At 46.9% G+C, this 17,738-nt stretch overlaps 1 protein-coding gene across 6 annotated transcripts in view; it reads right to left on the reverse strand.

Annotated features, from left to right (window-relative positions):
* The window catches only part of MPRIP (myosin phosphatase Rho interacting protein), a 259,002-nt gene that overhangs the window by 67,538 nt on the left and 173,726 nt on the right, over positions 1 to 17,738 (reverse strand). For 5 of the 6 annotated variants that reach the window (XM_033915061.1, XM_033915058.1, XM_033915062.1 and 2 more), the window contains exon 7: positions 12,911 to 13,070. In XM_033915061.1, coding sequence (XP_033770952.1) covers positions 12,911 to 13,070 — 160 coding nt within the window. Of the gene's footprint in view, positions 1 to 12,562; positions 13,071 to 17,738 lie in introns of all 6 variants that reach the window. The other variant, XM_033915056.1, reaches the window with a different exon arrangement.

Genomic DNA, 17,738 nt, shown 5'->3' on the forward strand with positions numbered 1-17,738 from the left:
CCACAACCACTGACCCGCAAGCTTTGCTCTGAAGAATGCTGGTGTAGAAAGACTGAGGTTGAAATAGACACTAGAAAATGACATGGGATTATTTCCCGCGGTTATCCGCGGGGACGGGGACGGTGATGAATTTTGTCACCGTGTCATTATCTAATTTGCATCTCAAGGAGGCAGTGCATGCAAAACCATCTCATACATATTCATTGTGGAGATCCTGAAAACTTGACCTGGCTCCGGCTCTGGCGGACCGGAATTGCCTACCCCTGTACTAGGGTGTCAGAAAGCCAGGGTCTAAAATCTCCCTCTTGGAACTGGGTAACTTGGCAGCTCTGCCCACCTGATCTGCAATAAATATATGAGACAAATCTGCATGCAATCAAGCTAGTGCGTGGAAATTTATCCCATGCATAATTATTCTGAAAGCCAGACCAGGATGGGTAATCTTTGAGAAACAGGTTCAGAATCGCCAGAATAGCCCAGGTCTCTACTGTATTCCTAAACCATCGAATGGCAGCACTGGAGAACTTACTTTGTTCCCCCGAGTGTCAGTATAGGGATGGGAGGGAGGGGCTTTAACTCCAGCCCTAGAGAGCCCCAAACAATTTTGATTTTCTGGGGTGACCCCATTCATGTGTTTTAGCAATTTTCAATAAGGCATCTAATTAGCTACCGTATTTTCACGCATATAACGCGCACACGGGTATAGCGCGCGGGAAACTGAAATATATGTAAAAAAAATTTTATATAGCGCGCACACGCGTATACCGCGCATGTTGCTTGCCGCCCCGACTCTCCTGTTGCCGCCCCGACTCTCCTTTCCAGCCCTGCCCCGAGTCTCCTCTGGTCCCGACTCTCACTTTCCAGCCCTGCCCCTTGAAGTCTTGTTCCCCCTTGAAGGTCTGCCTGTCCCCCTTAAAGTCTTGTCCTCCCCTGAAGTCCTGTCCCCCCCTTGAAGGTCTGCCTGTCCCCCCTTGAAGGTTTGCCTGTCCCCCCTTGAAGTCCTCTCCCCACCCTGAAAGCCTGAGGCCCCCCCGACGTCCGATTCATCACCCAGAAGGACCGCTCGCACCCCCACCCCGAAGGACCGCTCGCACACCCCCCAGCCTTCCCCCCCCCCGCATGGAGAAGCTGCCTACCGTTGTTTCCCGATGCCAGTGAGTCCTGCTGCTTCCTCTGCTGGCGGTCCCGCCCCTTCTCTGAGCCCTGTGCTGCGCTGCTTCCTCTACCGTGGTCCCGCCCTTTGTCTGAGAAAGGGCGGGACCGCCGGCAGAGGAAGCAGCAGGGCTCACTGGCATCGGGAAACAACGGTAGGCAGCTTCTCCATGCGGGGGGGGGGGGGGAAGGCTGGGGGGGTGCGAACGGTCCTTCAGGGTGATGAATCGGACGTCGGGGGGGGGGGTGGGAGAAACTATGTAAAAAAAAATTGTACAACGCGCTCACGCATATAACGCGCATGGTTATTACTCGGTTTGTTAAATCGTGTATAACGCACGCGTTATATGCGTGAAAATACGGTAATTGTTAGTAAGCATCATTAACTAGGCAAAGGTTGTTTTTTAAGCATGGCTAAGTTATCACCCTGATTTTAGAGAACAGCAAATACATTAAAACATTCTGCAGAATATATTTGACCCAAATCAGACTGTGTTGCTTTCAAAAGCAGTTAGGTAAAGAAAAAGTGTGACCACATACGTGTATTTCTTAATTTATCACATAATGTGTGAGGGAGAAAAGGCCCAAGACCTCACAGGGTGGCTTAAAGACTTTTGTATTCCTTCCAAATTTGTGAGTCAAAGCTCTAATCGTCAGTCAATAACTCCTAATTTACAACCAATATGTTTATTTGAATATACAACAAAATTGGTTTCAAATCGCGCCATACTCATATGAAAGCAGCACTTAAGCCCGATGGAGGCCTCTGTTTCACTCCCGTATCTGAGATTCATCATTCGTACTGAATTAAATGAGTTTTTAAAATAATCACATTAAGAAGAACAGAAGAATAGCCATCCTGGGTCAGACCAGTGGTCCCATCAAGCCCAGTATCCAGTTTCCACAGTGGCCAATCCAGGTCACAAATACCTGGCCAGAACCCCAAATAGTAGTAGCAACCCATGCTACCAATCCCAGGGAAATGGCTTCCTCTATGGCTGTCTCAAAAGCAGATTATGGACTTTTCCTCCAGGAACTTGTCCAACCCTTTTTTTTTTTTTTTTAAACCCGCTATGTTAACTGCTGTTACCACATCCACTGGTAACGCGTTCCAGAGCTTAACTATCCTCTGAGTGAAAAAACATTTCCTCCAATTGGTTTTAAAAGTATTTCCCTGTAACTTCATCGAGTGTCCCCGAGTCTTTGTACTTTTTGACGGAGCGAAAAATCGATCCACTCGTACCCGTTGTACTCCACTCAGGATTTTGTAGACTTCAATCCTATCTCCCCTCAGTCGTCTCTTTTCCAAGCTGAAGAGCCCTAACCTTTTTAGGCTTTCCTAATACGAGAGGAGTTCCATCCCCTTATCACCTTGGTCGCTCGTCTTTGAACCTTTTCTAGCTCCGCTATATCTTTTTTGAGATAAGGAGGCCAGAACTGAACGCAATACTCAAGGTGAGGTCGCACCATGGAGCAATACAGATACGGGAGAGAAACGGAGGCCCTCCATTGGGCTTAAGTGCTGCTTCTATACGAGTTTGGCGCGATATATCTAACCAATTTCGTTGTATATTCAAGTAAATGTGTTGGATTATAAATTGAGAGTTTTGGGTTGATGAAAGAGCTTTGACCCACAAATTTGGAAAGAATGCAAAAAAAGTCTTTAGGCTGTCCTTTGAGGTCTCTGAGGACTTCCCCCCCCCCAACACACACGATAACCCCTCCTTTTTACAAAATGGTAGCGCGGTTCTTAGCTTCGACGCTCATAGAATCCTATGAGCCTCAGAGCTGTTACCGCCACGGTTGGCGCTATAAACCACGCTAAGGTTTTGAAAATAAAGGGGGGGGGTAAGTGATAAATTAAGAAATACACGTGTGTGGTCACACTTTTACTTTCGTTAATTATTTCTCAAAGCGAATATATATATATATATTCATTCGACCCTCATGGATCCAAACAGTACTTCTGTTTGAAAACAAAATCCAAGCTAGCCAGGTTCTTATATTAAAACCTGCAGGCAAATATGTATTACGTCCTCCAGAATACTTATCGACAGTAAATTACAGACAGTTGATCTGATTGTGATTCTTCAGGACTGGAGTGCCTGACTAGGGCTGGAGCATAATGTATCAGGGGGCATCATCTTGGCTCCGGGTTAATTTGCCAAGAATCCTATTCTTTCTAAAAACAGAGTGTGGTCCATCCAATCCAGTCCTGTTTTTTTGCCCCATTCCAACTATGGACCTATCGTCTTTCTTTGTCCTAGAAAAACTAATCAGAAGTCTGTTGGGACAAAAGCCAGTACTGGATCAGTCTCTCAGAACTAACCTAAATCCAGGTGAAAATTCAGCTGTGGTTCTTCCACCCATGGAATTTATTTTTTTTTTTGGTTTAAATTATTTTACTTGGAGCAGAATAACGGCAGAACTGCATCAACTGGTCCTCTCAAAAAGGACTCTGCAGACACACACCGCTGACTGTCAGTATCGACTACAGTAGAACTAGGGGGGGACAGCGACTAGACTGCATAATTCTCCTCGCTTTCTACCCCCATAGTGGCTGTACGTAGGGTGTGAAGGTGTCGCAGCTGTCCTGTGCAAAACTCTTGCACACTATGGCAGTGGGAAATACAGAGATCTGGCGTAGTGTGCCCCTGGCGAACTGGAACCATCCGAGTCTCCAATCCTCCCCTTCAGTGAGAGACTCATCCCCCTTTTTCTGACCAAAAATACACCCCTTTTCCGCTCGCTAGACTGAAATGCTACACGACTGAACCGGAAGTTACTTCCTCAGAAATCTGAAGCTCTCACGAACACCAAGAGAAGGTTTGTTCGTTTTTTTTGCTAGGAGCATGCAAACCTTTCAGGAAACATCCCAGTTTATGGGGAGGAGGGAGGGCAACTAAACACCCCCTTCCCCATCAAGCCATGTTCTTACAGGCCACCAGGAAAACGTAGAGAAAAGAACACTGAACATAAAATGCTTTTTTTTTCTTGCTTTGCAGATCTGCCAGGATAGCATTTCAATCTAGCTGCAAAGTTTAAATCCACTAAGGTTACAGGGTTAGAATATCTCCTCCTTTGCCCGTCTAGTGAGGGCTACCAGATGTCAAGGACAGGTTGAACCCATCTTGGACATCCTTGTGGCATCTGTGGATTTTAAGGTTCAATTTTATTATGAAATCCAGGCCTATAAATTCACAGATCCCACCGGGACAAACCCAGAACTGATTCAGCCCCACCAGAACAATATCGCGCCATCTGGTAACCCCATTTCCAATCTTTAACCTTAAAAGCTTTTATATGGCATGCTGCCTGTTACATCCTCCCCAATCTCTGAAAACACTTTTAAAGCATTATTTCCTTCCAACATTACATCAGATAAAAGTAGAACACATGTACTAAAAGCCAGTCACAATCCATAAAATGAAAAGCCAAATTAGCAAGCGCAGTTAAATTTTGAAATCACTGGTAAATTAGCAAAGCCCTTCAATCATTTCATTTTTTAGCAGGGCAAAGTCAGGAGAATTAACATTTTTCATCTGGAGAGCAGACATTGAGAAAAGAGGCTGAGTTCATGGTGAAAAAAGGGGATGCAGGGTCTCTGGTCCGACACCGTCGGAGACGGAGGTGGGAAATGGGAGCGAAGCAGATGAAGAGGAAGTTGCGGATATCCCGCGCAGGAACACAGCAGAAGGTGGAGAACAGCGAGACCTGGAAGAAAAGAAGTCTGGAAAATGAGTGAACAGGGTAAAAGCAGATTTTTATTTTTAAATTATTATTAAAGTGAAAATTATAGCCCAAAATTACAGTCCCACAGTACTTAGAAAAGTCATTTATGGAACATTTATGGATTTTCAGAGAATGCTTTCCAGTGTTTAACAGATGACCATTGGCGGTTAAGGATAAGGACCTTACAGTCGCAGGCCTGCACCTACCTCGCACACAGAAATCGCCGTTAGAAACAGACACAGTGCACACAAAAAAGCCTGATAAGCTGAAGCTATATTCTAGAAGGAACTACCAGACAGCGTTTGTTTCCCACCTTCTTGTAAGCTAAAAAGGTTTCCAATATCCAAATTTTCTACGCAGGGAAGTCTTTAGCTGGAGAGATTTCACTTTCCCCCTATGCTCTCATTTAGGTTTGGTCCATAAGGCGAGATAATTTGCCCCCTTCCAAGTTCTCCCTGGTTTGTGTAAGGTTAATCAAAGCTACCAAGGGGGGCCCCGATTTTTGAGGGAGATTTTAGTGCAGGCCCCCCCACCCCCTGGCCTTACCCTCCAAGTATACCTCAACTCCATGGCTTCCAGCATCAATATGATAGGTGGAGATGCCTTAATTAATCATTATCTCTTGCTGCCTTGAGATTTTGTAGTTCTTATTGCAATACTGATCCCCTAGCATAGTACTATGTCGGGTCCTTATTAATGTACGTCCTGGACTGAAATAAAGAAGGCTTGATTTTATCCTCCTGGCTCTGGTGGACTGTTCATTGTCCGTTCCCACTGTCTTTTTTTGCTGCATTGTGCCTGCGGCTTCCCGTCCTGTTGGGCTCCTTGGTGGTAATCCAATCTAATAGTTGTGCATCGCATAAACCTAACAGGCTCTAGGCGACTTGAAGAGAAGGAGGGAGCTAGGGTCAAGAGGGGAGGGAGAGCCTAGTCATACTGAGTAAGAGAACATGTGCGAGGGAGATCTTGTAGAAATTAATTGTCAAAGGGTAGCGTTTTCAGTTTCTTCCAGAACAGGGTGTGGTTGGCTTCTGTTCTTATTGTCTCTGTGGTAGTACGACTACAAGTTTAACATCAGCCAACATGCCTTGGGTTGAGTACAGAAGGTAGTGTGAGAACGAGACCAAGAAGCTGGGTAGAAACATGCCCTGGCAATGGCTGAAGTTTGGAACTTTATTCATGCAAGGTGGCAGAGAAAAATTAGCCAGTCTTGGCTCTTTCTGCTGTTATTGTCTACATATGGATGCTCTAGTCCAGGGGTAGGCAAATTTCGGTCCAAGTTTTCAGGATATGCACAATAAATACGCACGAGATGGATTTGCATCTCAAGGAGGCGGTGCACACAAATCCATTCCCATACCTATTCATTGTGGATATCCTGAAAACCTGGCCTGTCTGTGGCTCGCGAAGACCGATTTGCCTAACCCTGCTCTAGTCTACTACACCCCTTCCAAGGAGGGGATAGGGGAAAAAGGAGTCACATGGAACATAGTACCGTAGTAAATGATGGCAGATAAAGACCTGAATGGTCCGTCCAGTCTGCCCAATAGATACACGCATTATAAATTCATGATTAAATTGTTTTTTTTTCTTTGATATTTCTGGGCCATAGACTGCAGAAGTCTGCCTGGGACGGTCCTCAGAGTAACGTAGGCACTTTAAATAATCACAAGGGCTTCACAAGCCTCATTTACAGGTTTTACATTTTCTGAGCTACGAGATGTGAAATTCAATATGCCTTGATATAAAGACGGAAGCAGAGGTGCACATTGATCTTTGTCAAATTAGTATATAGGTGACAGACAAGGGAGAATAACCTGAAACGCAGTTAAACGTATGCTAGGGTCCACCTTGGGGGTTAGCGCCCAAGAAAAGGATCTGGGTATCATCATAGACAGTACGATGAAACCTTCTGCCCAATGTGCGGCGGTGGCCAAAAATGCAAACAGGATGCTAGGAATTATAAAAAAATGGATGGTTAACGAGACTAAGAAAGTTATAATGCCCCTGTATCGTTTCACTGGTACGACCTCATCTGGAGTATTGCATTCAATTCTGGTCTCCTTATCTCAAGAAAGATATAATGGTGCTAGAAAAGGTTCAAAGAAGAGCGACCAAGATGGTAAAGGGGACGGAACTCCTCTCATATGAGGAAAGACTAAAACAGTTAGGGCTCTTCAGCTTGGAAAAGAGACGGCTGAGTGGAGTCTACAAAATTCTGAGTGGAGTAGAACGGGTACAAGTGGATCGATTTTTCACTCCATCAAAAATGACAAAGACTAGGGGGACACTCGATGAAGTTACAGGGAAATACTTTTAAAACCAACTGGATGAAATTTTTCTTCACTCAGAGAATAGTTAAGCTCTGGAACGCGTTGCCAGAGGATGTGGTAAGAGCGGATAGCGTAGCTGGTTTTAAGAAAGGTTTGGACAAGTTTCTGGAAGAAAAGTCCGCAGTCTGTTATTGAGAAAGACACAGGGGAAACCACTGCTTGCCCTGTATCAGTAATAACACAATAAGGCAGACCTAGTCACATCAAGGTTCATTCGGAGGACGCTCAGGGCAAACTTATGTCCCTGAGCATCCTCCGAATGAACCTTGATGTGACTAGGTCTGCCTTATTGTGTTATTGCTAATTTAGGGTTTTTGGCAGCATTGGAGTGTAGTTTTTGTGTGCCCTGTTCAGTAGCATGGAATATTGCTACACCTTGGGTTTTGGCCACCGTGATAACGGGCTACTGGGCTTGATGGACCATTGGTCTGACCCAGTAAGGCTATTCTTTTGAGATTTAATTTAATAATGTATTCACATCTGCTAACTTATGAAAGTTCAGCAAAAGCCTTATCTTCCAGACTAATACACCCCATCTTCCCCTCCTCTTACTCCCTTTGCATCCCACTACTCCATGGCCTACCCTACCCTCTCTAAGCCAATGCCGTAATATCCTGTACTCATGTCCTCCCTATTCCCCATACTTGTATTGATACCTATACCCACGGTATCCACAGTGTACCTCTCCTTTACGGCACACTGTCTTGAATTGAAAAGGTATGACGGGATATAAATAAAGCTATTATTATTATTAGTAAAAGTGTGAAAGCGACATTTCACATGTGAACAGACAGTGGGATAGTATAAAAGCTTCTCCAGGTAACATGCAGGAACTGAGCAGGCGGGCTAAATGACACCCTGAGGGATGTGGGGCCTCTCACGCTCATTTGAAATAAATCAGAGTCTTGCATTTATTTTCCCTCTTGTTCTGCAACCGGAAGAGAATAAGATTCGCAAAACGAGAGAGGATGAAGGGGAAGATCTTGCACAGGAGGGTATTCAAAATTTCCATAATAAATATGCATGAGATTGATTTGCATACAACGGAAGCAAGCACAAGCAAATCTTGGAAACCCCGACTGGGTTGTGGCCCTTGAAGACCACGGTTGCCCAGCACTGATCAAGCACAATGCGAAAAGTACATGAGAAGAAGATATCCCAGAAACCTCCAACATTCCAACAAACACCTTCCATCACTTCTCTGCCTTTAGGCTAAAACCCCAAATGTAAATTACAGGCTACGAGAGCTAAGGATGCTCCTTTCTTGGCCTTCAAATTGACACCGAGAACTTTAGGATTAGACGGGTAACACCTCACCAACCAAACCCACTTGGAAAACAGTGAAGTGACCTCCATCAAAGCATAGTCTAGTTAACACAGAAACATGATGGCAGATAAAGACCAAATGGCCCATCCAGTTTGCCCATCCGCAGCATCCACTATCTCCTCCTCTCCCTATTGGCTAAGGCTCTTAACATTTGCATTTCCTCTTCCTATAGGCTAAGGCTCTTTACACCTGCATTGTGAGGTCATAGAGCTTTATAGTTATAGAAACATGATGGCAGATAAAGACCAAATGGCCCATCCAGTTTGCCCATCTGCAGCATCCACTATCTCTCCTCTCCCTATTGGCTAAGGCTCTTAACATTTGCATCTCCTCTTCCTATAGGCTAAGGCTCTTTACACCTGCATTGTGATGTCATAGAGCTTCATGGTTATAGAAACACTGTAACGTGATGGCAGATAAATGCCAAATGGCCCATCTAGTCTGCCCATCCGCAGTAACCATCCGAGAGATCCCACGTGCCTGTCCCAGGCTTTCTTGAATTCAGACACAGTCTCTGTCTTTACCACCTCTTCCAGGAGACTGTTCTATGCATCTACCACCCTTTCTGTAAAATAGTATTTCCTTAGATTACTCCGGAACCTCTTAGCTTCAGCCTTGACTCAACTCATGAGCATTTACGCCACATAGATATTTAAATGTCTATCATATCTCCCCTCTCCCATCTTTCCGCCATAGTATACATACATATTGAGATCTTTAAGTCTGTCCCCATATGCCTTATGAGGAAGACCACGCACCATTTTAGTAGCCTTCCTCTGGACCGACTCCATCCTTTTCATATTTTTTTTTTTAAAGATGTGGCCTCCAGAACTGCGCACAATATTCTAAATGAGGTCTCACCAGAGTCTTACCCCATTTTTCTCAGATCTCTGACTCTTAGCTCCAACATGAAATAACGGTGGTCTGATCTGAGTGTTGGGTGAACATCTGAGAGAACGTACCGAGGAAAGGGACAAAGCACCACGTACTTCTGTCTACAAATCTAACTCCTCCAACAATTCAGGAGAGGCGATTAATGTCATCTGAGATCCTGTGCATGGTACCCCAGGGAAATCATTTACCTCAAACGAAAAAAAAGATTCACAGGCTTATGCCATGGTTGCATCAGAGCTGGGTTGTTGTTTTTTTTTTCCTACTGAAGGACATCCCACCCATCCAATGATCAAAAAGGAAAAAGCCACAACGTATATTAAGAGTTGCCTAATGTGATCTCTAAACTTCTGGTGGAATAAAGTCAGCAGGTGTGTCTTGTCACTGGTGCCTGTACAATCACCACAAATGATAGGACAGATCAACTTTGCAGCTCTGCAATGGAAGCCAGGGAACATTCCAACATCATGAATGGGGAGTGAAAGGAAGAGTCCAATCATCATACTAATACAGGGGTTCTCAACCCTGCCCTCAGGACACATCCAGCCAGCCAGGTACTCACAATGAATATGCATGAGATGTATTTACATACAATAAAGGCAGTTCAAGCAAATTTATCTCATGCATATTCATTGTGGGTAGCTTGAAAATCAGACTGACCTGGTGTAGCCCAAGAACCCCCGTATTAATGGAAGTAGCAAGTCCCTGATGACAATGTTGTGCTCCAGGACTCGCAGGCAATGTACTCCTGAAACATTTACATAATATTACGGTATCAAAGAGCAAAGGGAGCCACCCGCAGGCCAGGGTACACCGCAGAAAAATGACTAGGCCCCAATATAGAATGATGCACAAGTTCATTACATTTCAATGAATGCATCAGAGAATCCTTGCAGAGAATGGGGATTGTAGGAATCCTGCAGGGATGGAAGAAGTTGCCACAGGATTCCTGCAGGAATTGTAGTGAAAACTTTTTGCGGTGCCAGAACGAGACTTGAAATGCCCAGAGAGGCAGCCAGAACACCAGACTGAGGCATGGAACCTTCACTGGCTAAACAGTAAATACCAACCATAAAAACACGGGGAAGGTGATAAGATCAGGAGGAAATTAAGCTACAGGTGGGGGATGAAATGCATCTTAGAAGGTGCATAGGTAAAATCTCTGTCCCTGCGCCAACTCTCTCCTAGACAAGAGTCTCCAAGCCATTGACGTTTACTAAATACAGTGGAACCTCGGTTTGCGAGAAACCCGGTTTGCGAGTGTTTTGCAAGACGAGCAAAACACTCGGCAAACTTTCACCTCGCAAAACGAGTGTTGATTCGCTACACAAGCTCTCACTATGGTGGCCCAGGGGTGGGTACCTGCCTGTGGGTGCTGCAGCTCTTGTAGCGTGGTGGCTTCCTTTCCCCGGGGTCCCCGTGCGGCTCTCCTCCCTCTTTGGCCGATGCCTCTGCCGTTCCCCAGTGCCTCTCGGCTTCCGATTCAAGCCGGCCATCCTCCAGACGCATGCGCAGGACCTCTGAGCTCCCCCTCAAGCCGGCGCTGCTCCAACAACACGCGCACCACATACAAGCACGCAGGACGTCCTGCGTGCTTGTACGTGATGCGCATGTTGTTGGAGCAGCGCCGGCTTGACGGGGGGGTTCAGAGGTCCTGCACATGCGTCAGAAGGGATGGCGGCCGGCTTGAATCAGAAGCCGGGAGGCGCTGAGTGAACGGAAAAAGGCATCGGCCGAAGAGGGAGGAGAGACGTATGGGGCCCCGGGAAAGGAAGTCACCACGCTACAAGGGCTGCAGCACCCACAGGCAGGTACCCACCCCTGGGCCACCATAGTAAACCTTGGTTTGTGGAACGAATTGTTTCAGTTTCCATTGTGGCCTATGGGGACATGTGCTTTTGATATACGAGTACTTTGAATCCGAGCATGCTTCTGGAACGAATTATGCTCGTAAACCAAGGTACCACTGTATTGCAATTTTTTCCTATAAATTTGCTTTTTTCCAAGCGATCCTAATCCCGTGCTTTACATTCACTCACTTCTTCCACCGGCCGCACTCCATCCCCTGCCACCACCGAGGGTGGATGTGAAGGGATAACAGGCAAATGTTTCGGGATACGAAACGCAAATATCCCACTGGCTAGTCGAGGCGTGCTCATGGGTCCTAAACGATGCAGAACACCCCCCCCCCTACATTGTACCATCTATTCTAGTGCTTGCGGTCAACACTGGGGAGGTCACTGGTAAGGCTTACGGGGAACCGTAAATCCATGTTATCTGTGCAGGGCCCAGCGCTTTGGAACGCCTTACCTCTGGCGTTGTGCCAATCGAACATTCTCTGGCACTTTAGAAAGGGGGTGAAAACTCTTATTTGAGCGCTTTTATTGGTGCTAGTCATGTGACCGTGTGAGTTAGAGCCGCTTGTTCATTGCCTTCTGCTGTTTTTTTTTTTTGCCTGCATTGGGGGTTCTTTTTAATGATTTTGTATGTGTTATTGTATCCCGCTTAGATTTAGTGGATAGGCGGGTTATAATTTTAAATAAATAAAAAGACTGAGAGAAAAAGGAGGCTATCAGCATGCCAAGATCACACTCCAAAAAGCAATGATTCCATGCACATGCAAAGTGTCATAATTAATAATCTTATTTTGCTCTTTAAATTCCTTTCCTCCATACCAAAAGGATAAGCTGTAAATTTTACACTATGTCAGCCGGGGGGGGGGGGGGGGCAGGATTCTAGTCAGCTTATTAAATAATACAACCTAAATACGATAGACCTCGGAGTTCTTCATCAGACAGAAGGAAGGTAATGAACAGCCAAGGACGGTAATAAAAAACCACCCGGGCTTCCGGGAAACATCCCTGGTGCAAATGAACAGGGATGATAGATGAAGCTCAGCGGCAGTGCACACCACGCGCGTCCCCAGATCTGGGTCCCATCAACCTTCTATGCACAGGACGGGCTTCCTCAGGCATCGAGTGTAATTCACCAGGATGGTAATGAAAGCAAAGAATGCTTCACTGAGGCAAGCAGAATAATCAAAGTGCATTACATACACATAAAAAAAGAAAAAGAACCCCCCCCCCAACCCACCAACCACCACCATTTTGGTCCAATTGGTTCTTACCTTCTTTCTTGACCAAACAAGCGGGCCACCTCTTCCCTTCCAGGGCTCCTTGCCCGGGTCCTCTGCTCCAGCCGCTTCCATTCAGTCTGGAAGGCCTCGCGGTTACTGATCCTCCGCGCTCTAGGGACGTCGGCCAGAACTGCATACTGCCTGTTGGCTCTGTAAGAAGGGGAGCTGCCGGTTCTCTCGCCTTCCCGCCGGTCCATGCTGGTCTGCGTGCTGCCGCTGCTGAGTTCAGAATCCACGGAGCTCACCGAGGAGCAGAAGGCCGCTCGACGGCAGAGATGAGTACCTAGGGGAGGAAAGGGATCGCTGGACTCCAGGGGAAGGGTTACAGGGGGACTGTACCTGTTGCTGGCTGTGCCAGGGCTGGGAGGGGAAGCCATGGGTTGCGGCTGCAGCTCTTCTGGCTTCAAGTCCGGCTTGGTCTTCTCCAAGGAAAAATAGCCACTTTCAACACGAGCTTTCCTGCCATTCTCTGCTCGATCTCCATTCACTGTGCCCTCATCTAAGACACAAAACAAGTATTAAAAAAAAAAAGTCTTAGAAAGAATTGTAAATGTTTAATCTACAGGGTGAGGCAAAAAAAAAAAAAAAGTTAACTCCCTAAGTTTTTTTTATCCTCAGCAGCTGCTTGAAATTTCAAGGTGAAATTTTATAACTTTATTACTTATTATCTACATTTATGTGCCAAGCGGAATGAGATTATCTTTTGAATGTGCAAAATCGCTGGGTAGTCATGCTAAAAAGTCTAGCTTTGCCACATTTAAAATGTCTGTAAAGCTACCATTATTTGGAGAAAAAAAAAAGGAAAAAGTTAATGACATCACAGTGACGTAGACTTTTGTCTGCAAAGCGATGCTGGAGGCCCGTCACAGGCTCCGCCCAAAGCCACAAACCATCACCGAAGCCAGCGGGAGTGCTGTGGATGATCTGGGACGGAAGGCACGAGAAAGGAAATCCAACAGGACTGCGGTAAAGATCGAGTAACAGGAAACCAAAGAAAAATACTGCAGGCACGATGCACTTCATGACAAGTCTTTATTTTCAGTCAACGAACGTTGTTGAAATGTGGTCCACCTGTGTGATGAAGGAACGGGAGGCCGACACGGTGCTACTCGAAAGGGTCCAGAAAAGAGCGACTAAAATGGCTAAGGGGCTGGAGGAGTGTCAGTACAGCCTGGGCCTCTTCTCCCTTGAAAAGAGGAGACTGAGAGGAGACATGATCGAAACATTCAAGATACCGAAGGGGACAGACTTAGTAGATAAAGACAGGTTGTTCAAGAGAGAACGAGGGCATCGTCTAAAGTTGAAAGGGGATAGATTCTTCACCCAGAGAGTGGTGGAGAGCTGGAACACTCTTCCGGAGTCTGTTGTAGGGGAAAACACCCTCCAAGGATTCAAGACAAAGTTAGACAAGTTCCTGCTGAACCAGAACGTACGCAGGTAGGGTTGGTCTCAGTTAGGGCACTGGTCTTTGACCTAGGGGCCGCCGTGGGAGCGGACTGCTGGGCACGATGGACCACTGGTCTGACCCAGCAGTGATAGTTCTTATGTAAATAAAGAGTTGTCATCAAGTGCATCGTTTCTGCAGTATTTTTCTTTGGCATCCTGGGACAGAATGCCATAGGGACCTACGTACAAGACTATTAAATAACTTCCCAAAGCGACTGAAGGCCTGTGTAAGACCTGGGGGGTGGACACCTTATTTTACTGTGTTTTAGCTTGAAAATGATTAATGCACACACAAAAAAAAAAAGTCTTAGGTTGCAAGAAAGCCTTACTGGGTCATACCCATGGTCCATCTAGCCCAGTATCCTGTCTTCATGTTGGCCAATCCAGGTCACAAGTACTGACAAAAATCCAAATAGTAGCAACATTCCATGCTACCGATCCCGGTAACCGTCAAAAGCGTGGACTTTGGTGTGCCAACAATCCCGTGGCAGCATATGCGCGCCGCCGCTTTGAAACCTTTCCGTTAGCGCTGTGAGGGTGTGTGTGTGGGAGGGGGGAACCCAGCCACTACATTTACAAGTCCTCGTGCTCCCAGGGGGGGGGGGTGAATCCCCCCAACTACACTGTAAACATCCGTTCTCCTTTTCGTTTTCGTTGTTCGGGAGTTTTCAGTGTAGTGCCCCCCAATGGGAGTGCGAGGACTTGTAAGTATAGTGGGAGGGTTCCCCACAAACACAGTGCTAATGGAGAGGATTAAAAGCAGCGGAAGCGTCAACGCACATATGTCCTGCGCAAATGTCGCCATGGGATTGTCGGCACACCAAAGTCTGGTGCGCTTTTTGACAGGTCACCACCGATCCCAGGGCAAGCAGTGGTCTCCCCCATGTTGACAAGAGGCAACGCCGGAAAATTACAACAGTAGCATGAGAGGTAGAGGGAAGGGGAAGAAGATGCCAAACCATGGGGGGAGGGGGAGGGGGGAGGAAAAAGGCTCTAGTTCATAGGAGGTGAGAGAGGGGAAAAATTCCATGAAGGGGATAGAAGAGGAATGTGTTGCCGCCTTCTTCCCTGTAAAATCCCTCCTTCCCTACCATTGTCCACCATCTTTCTCTCTCTCCCCCACCCCAACCTCTGTTTCATAATTTGTTTTACTTGCCCTCCCCTCCCCCACCTCTGGTCTGGTTTTGCCCTGCTCTCATCCCTCCCGCCCCCACCCCTGGGCTAACTTAAAACAGTTCTGGGGGCCCTCGTCCTCCTCCGCCTCTCCGCTGCCGCGCTTGTGTGCCGTTTCCCTTCCCCCGTACTTCTGTAACGTTCCTGACGCGAGCAGCAGCCCCCCCAACCTGCTGTCACGCCAACGTTGGCTCTCCCTCAGACATCACTTCCTGGACCCACGCCTAAGACGCGACGTCAGAGGAAGAGCCGACGCTGGCGTGACAGCAGGTTGGGGGGTTCCTGCTCGCGCCAGAAACGTTAGAGGTTTGGGGGAAGGGAAGCAGCGTGTGCTCAGCAGGAGGGGGCAGGGAAGGAGCGTGTGGAGGTGGAGGGGGCAGGGAAGGGTGGAGAAGAGGGCGGGGAGGGGCGTCACGGCCCTGGGAGCCTCCCAACCTAGCTACGCCACTGATCCTGCTCACCACCCTAACGGGAAACACATTTCCCAAGGCTGGTTCAAGAGAATAGCGCACCCTAAGCAAACCTCCTCTCAATTGATTTTGAAGCCTGTAATCTGCCCTCTCCAAGACATCATGCTGATCTCCCCCAACTCTCTCCCCCCCCACACACACATATATACAACTACCACCAGGTGTAATACTTTAAATCATAGAAACATAGATGACGGCAGAAAAGGGCTATAGCCCATCAAGTCTGCCCACTCTGCTTACCCACCCCCTGTCTATGCCCTAATGACCCAATTTCCTTTATCTTGACCCTCGTAGGGATCCCACATGGGTATCCCATTTATTCTTAAAGTCCTGCACGCTGTCTGCCTCGATCACCTGCACTGGAAGCTTGTTCCAATGATCAACCACTCTCTCTGTGAAGAAATACTTTCTGGTGTCTGCAGCAGCCACTCTCTCCTCCTATCCCTATTGGCTAAGGCTCTTAACATTTGCATCTCCTCTTCCTATAGGCTAAGGCTCTTTACACCTGCATTGTGATGTCATAGAACTTTCTGATTATAGAAACATAGAAGATGACGGCAGAAAAGGGCTACAGCCCATCAAGTTGCCCACTCTGCTTACCCACCCACTGTCTATGCCCTAATGACCCAATTTTCTTATCTTGACCCTCGTAGGGATCCCACATGGGTATCCCATTTATTCTTAAAGTCTGGCACGCTGTCTGCCTCGATCACCTGCACTGGAAGCTTGTTCCAATGATCAACACTCTCTCCTCCTCTCCCTATTGGCTAAGGCTCTTAACATTTGCATCTCCTCTTCCTATAGGCTAAGGCTCTTTACACCTGCATTGTGATGTCATAGAACTTTCTGATTATAGAAACATAGAAACATGATGGCAGATAAAGGCCAAATGACCCATCATAGAAACATAGAAACATAGAAGATGACGGCAGAAAAGGGCTACAGCCCATCAAGTCTGCCCACTCTGCTTACCCACCCCCTGTCTATGCCCTAATGACCCAATTTCCTTATCTTGACCCTCGTAGGGATCCCACATGGGTATCCCATTTCTTCTTAAAGTCTGGCACGCTGTCTGCCTCGATCACCTGCACTGGAAGCTTGTTCCAATGAACAACCACTCTCTCTGTGAAGAAATACTTTCTGGTGTCGCCATGAAATTTTCCGCCCCTGAGTTTGAGCGGGTGCCCTCTTGTGGCCGAGGGTCCCTTGAAATCACTTTAAATCACACACAGATATTGAGGGCATGTTCCAAAAGTCTTTTCAAAAGCTTATTTGCCTGGATAAAACTGCCTACCCTTATTTATTTTTATTCAGTTTTCCCTACTGTTCTTCCAGAGGAGCTCAGAAACAGTTTACATGAATTTATTCAGGTACTCAAGCATTTTTCCCTGTCTGTCCCGGTGGGCTCACAATCTATCTAATGTACTTGGGGCAAGGGTCACAAGGAGGGTTTGAACCCACAACCTCAGGGTGCTGAGGCTGTAACTTTAACCACTCTAGAAATCAAAATGTAGCAAAAGTGAGCCAAGTCGAGGGCAATCAAGCCATTGTGGGCGCTTGGAATGCTCTCCCGGAGGAGGTGGTGGCAGAAAATACAGTGCTGGGTTTCAAACGCAAGTTGGATGCACACCTTCTTGCAGATCATATTGAGGGATACGGGAAATCCGGGTCTCCAAAAAGGAGCACCTAAATGGGCCTCCGCGTGTGCGGATCGCCGGACTAGATGGACCTTGGTCTGATCCGGTGAAGGCGTTTCTTATGTTCTTATGTTATATTCTTATCACTGATGAGGTTGGCTCTTACTGGTGGAATGAGGTATTATGACATCACAATGCCAGCTCTGGTTATCAGAGGCTGAAACTTTTCACTATTTATTCTCCCAGGGGAGCTCAGAACGGTTTACATGAATTTATTCAGGTACTCAAGCATTTTTCCCTGTCTGTCCTGGTGGGCTCACAATTTATCTAATGTACCTGGGGCAATGGGGGGATTAAGTAACTGGCCCAGGGTCACAAGGAGCAGCACGGGTTTGAACCCACAACCTCAGGGTGCTGAGGCAGTAGCTTTAACTACTGCAC

This window comes from Geotrypetes seraphini, chromosome 11 (genome assembly GCF_902459505.1).
Source record: "Geotrypetes seraphini chromosome 11, aGeoSer1.1, whole genome shotgun sequence".
NCBI classification, from domain to species: Eukaryota; Metazoa; Chordata; class Amphibia; order Gymnophiona; family Dermophiidae; genus Geotrypetes; species Geotrypetes seraphini.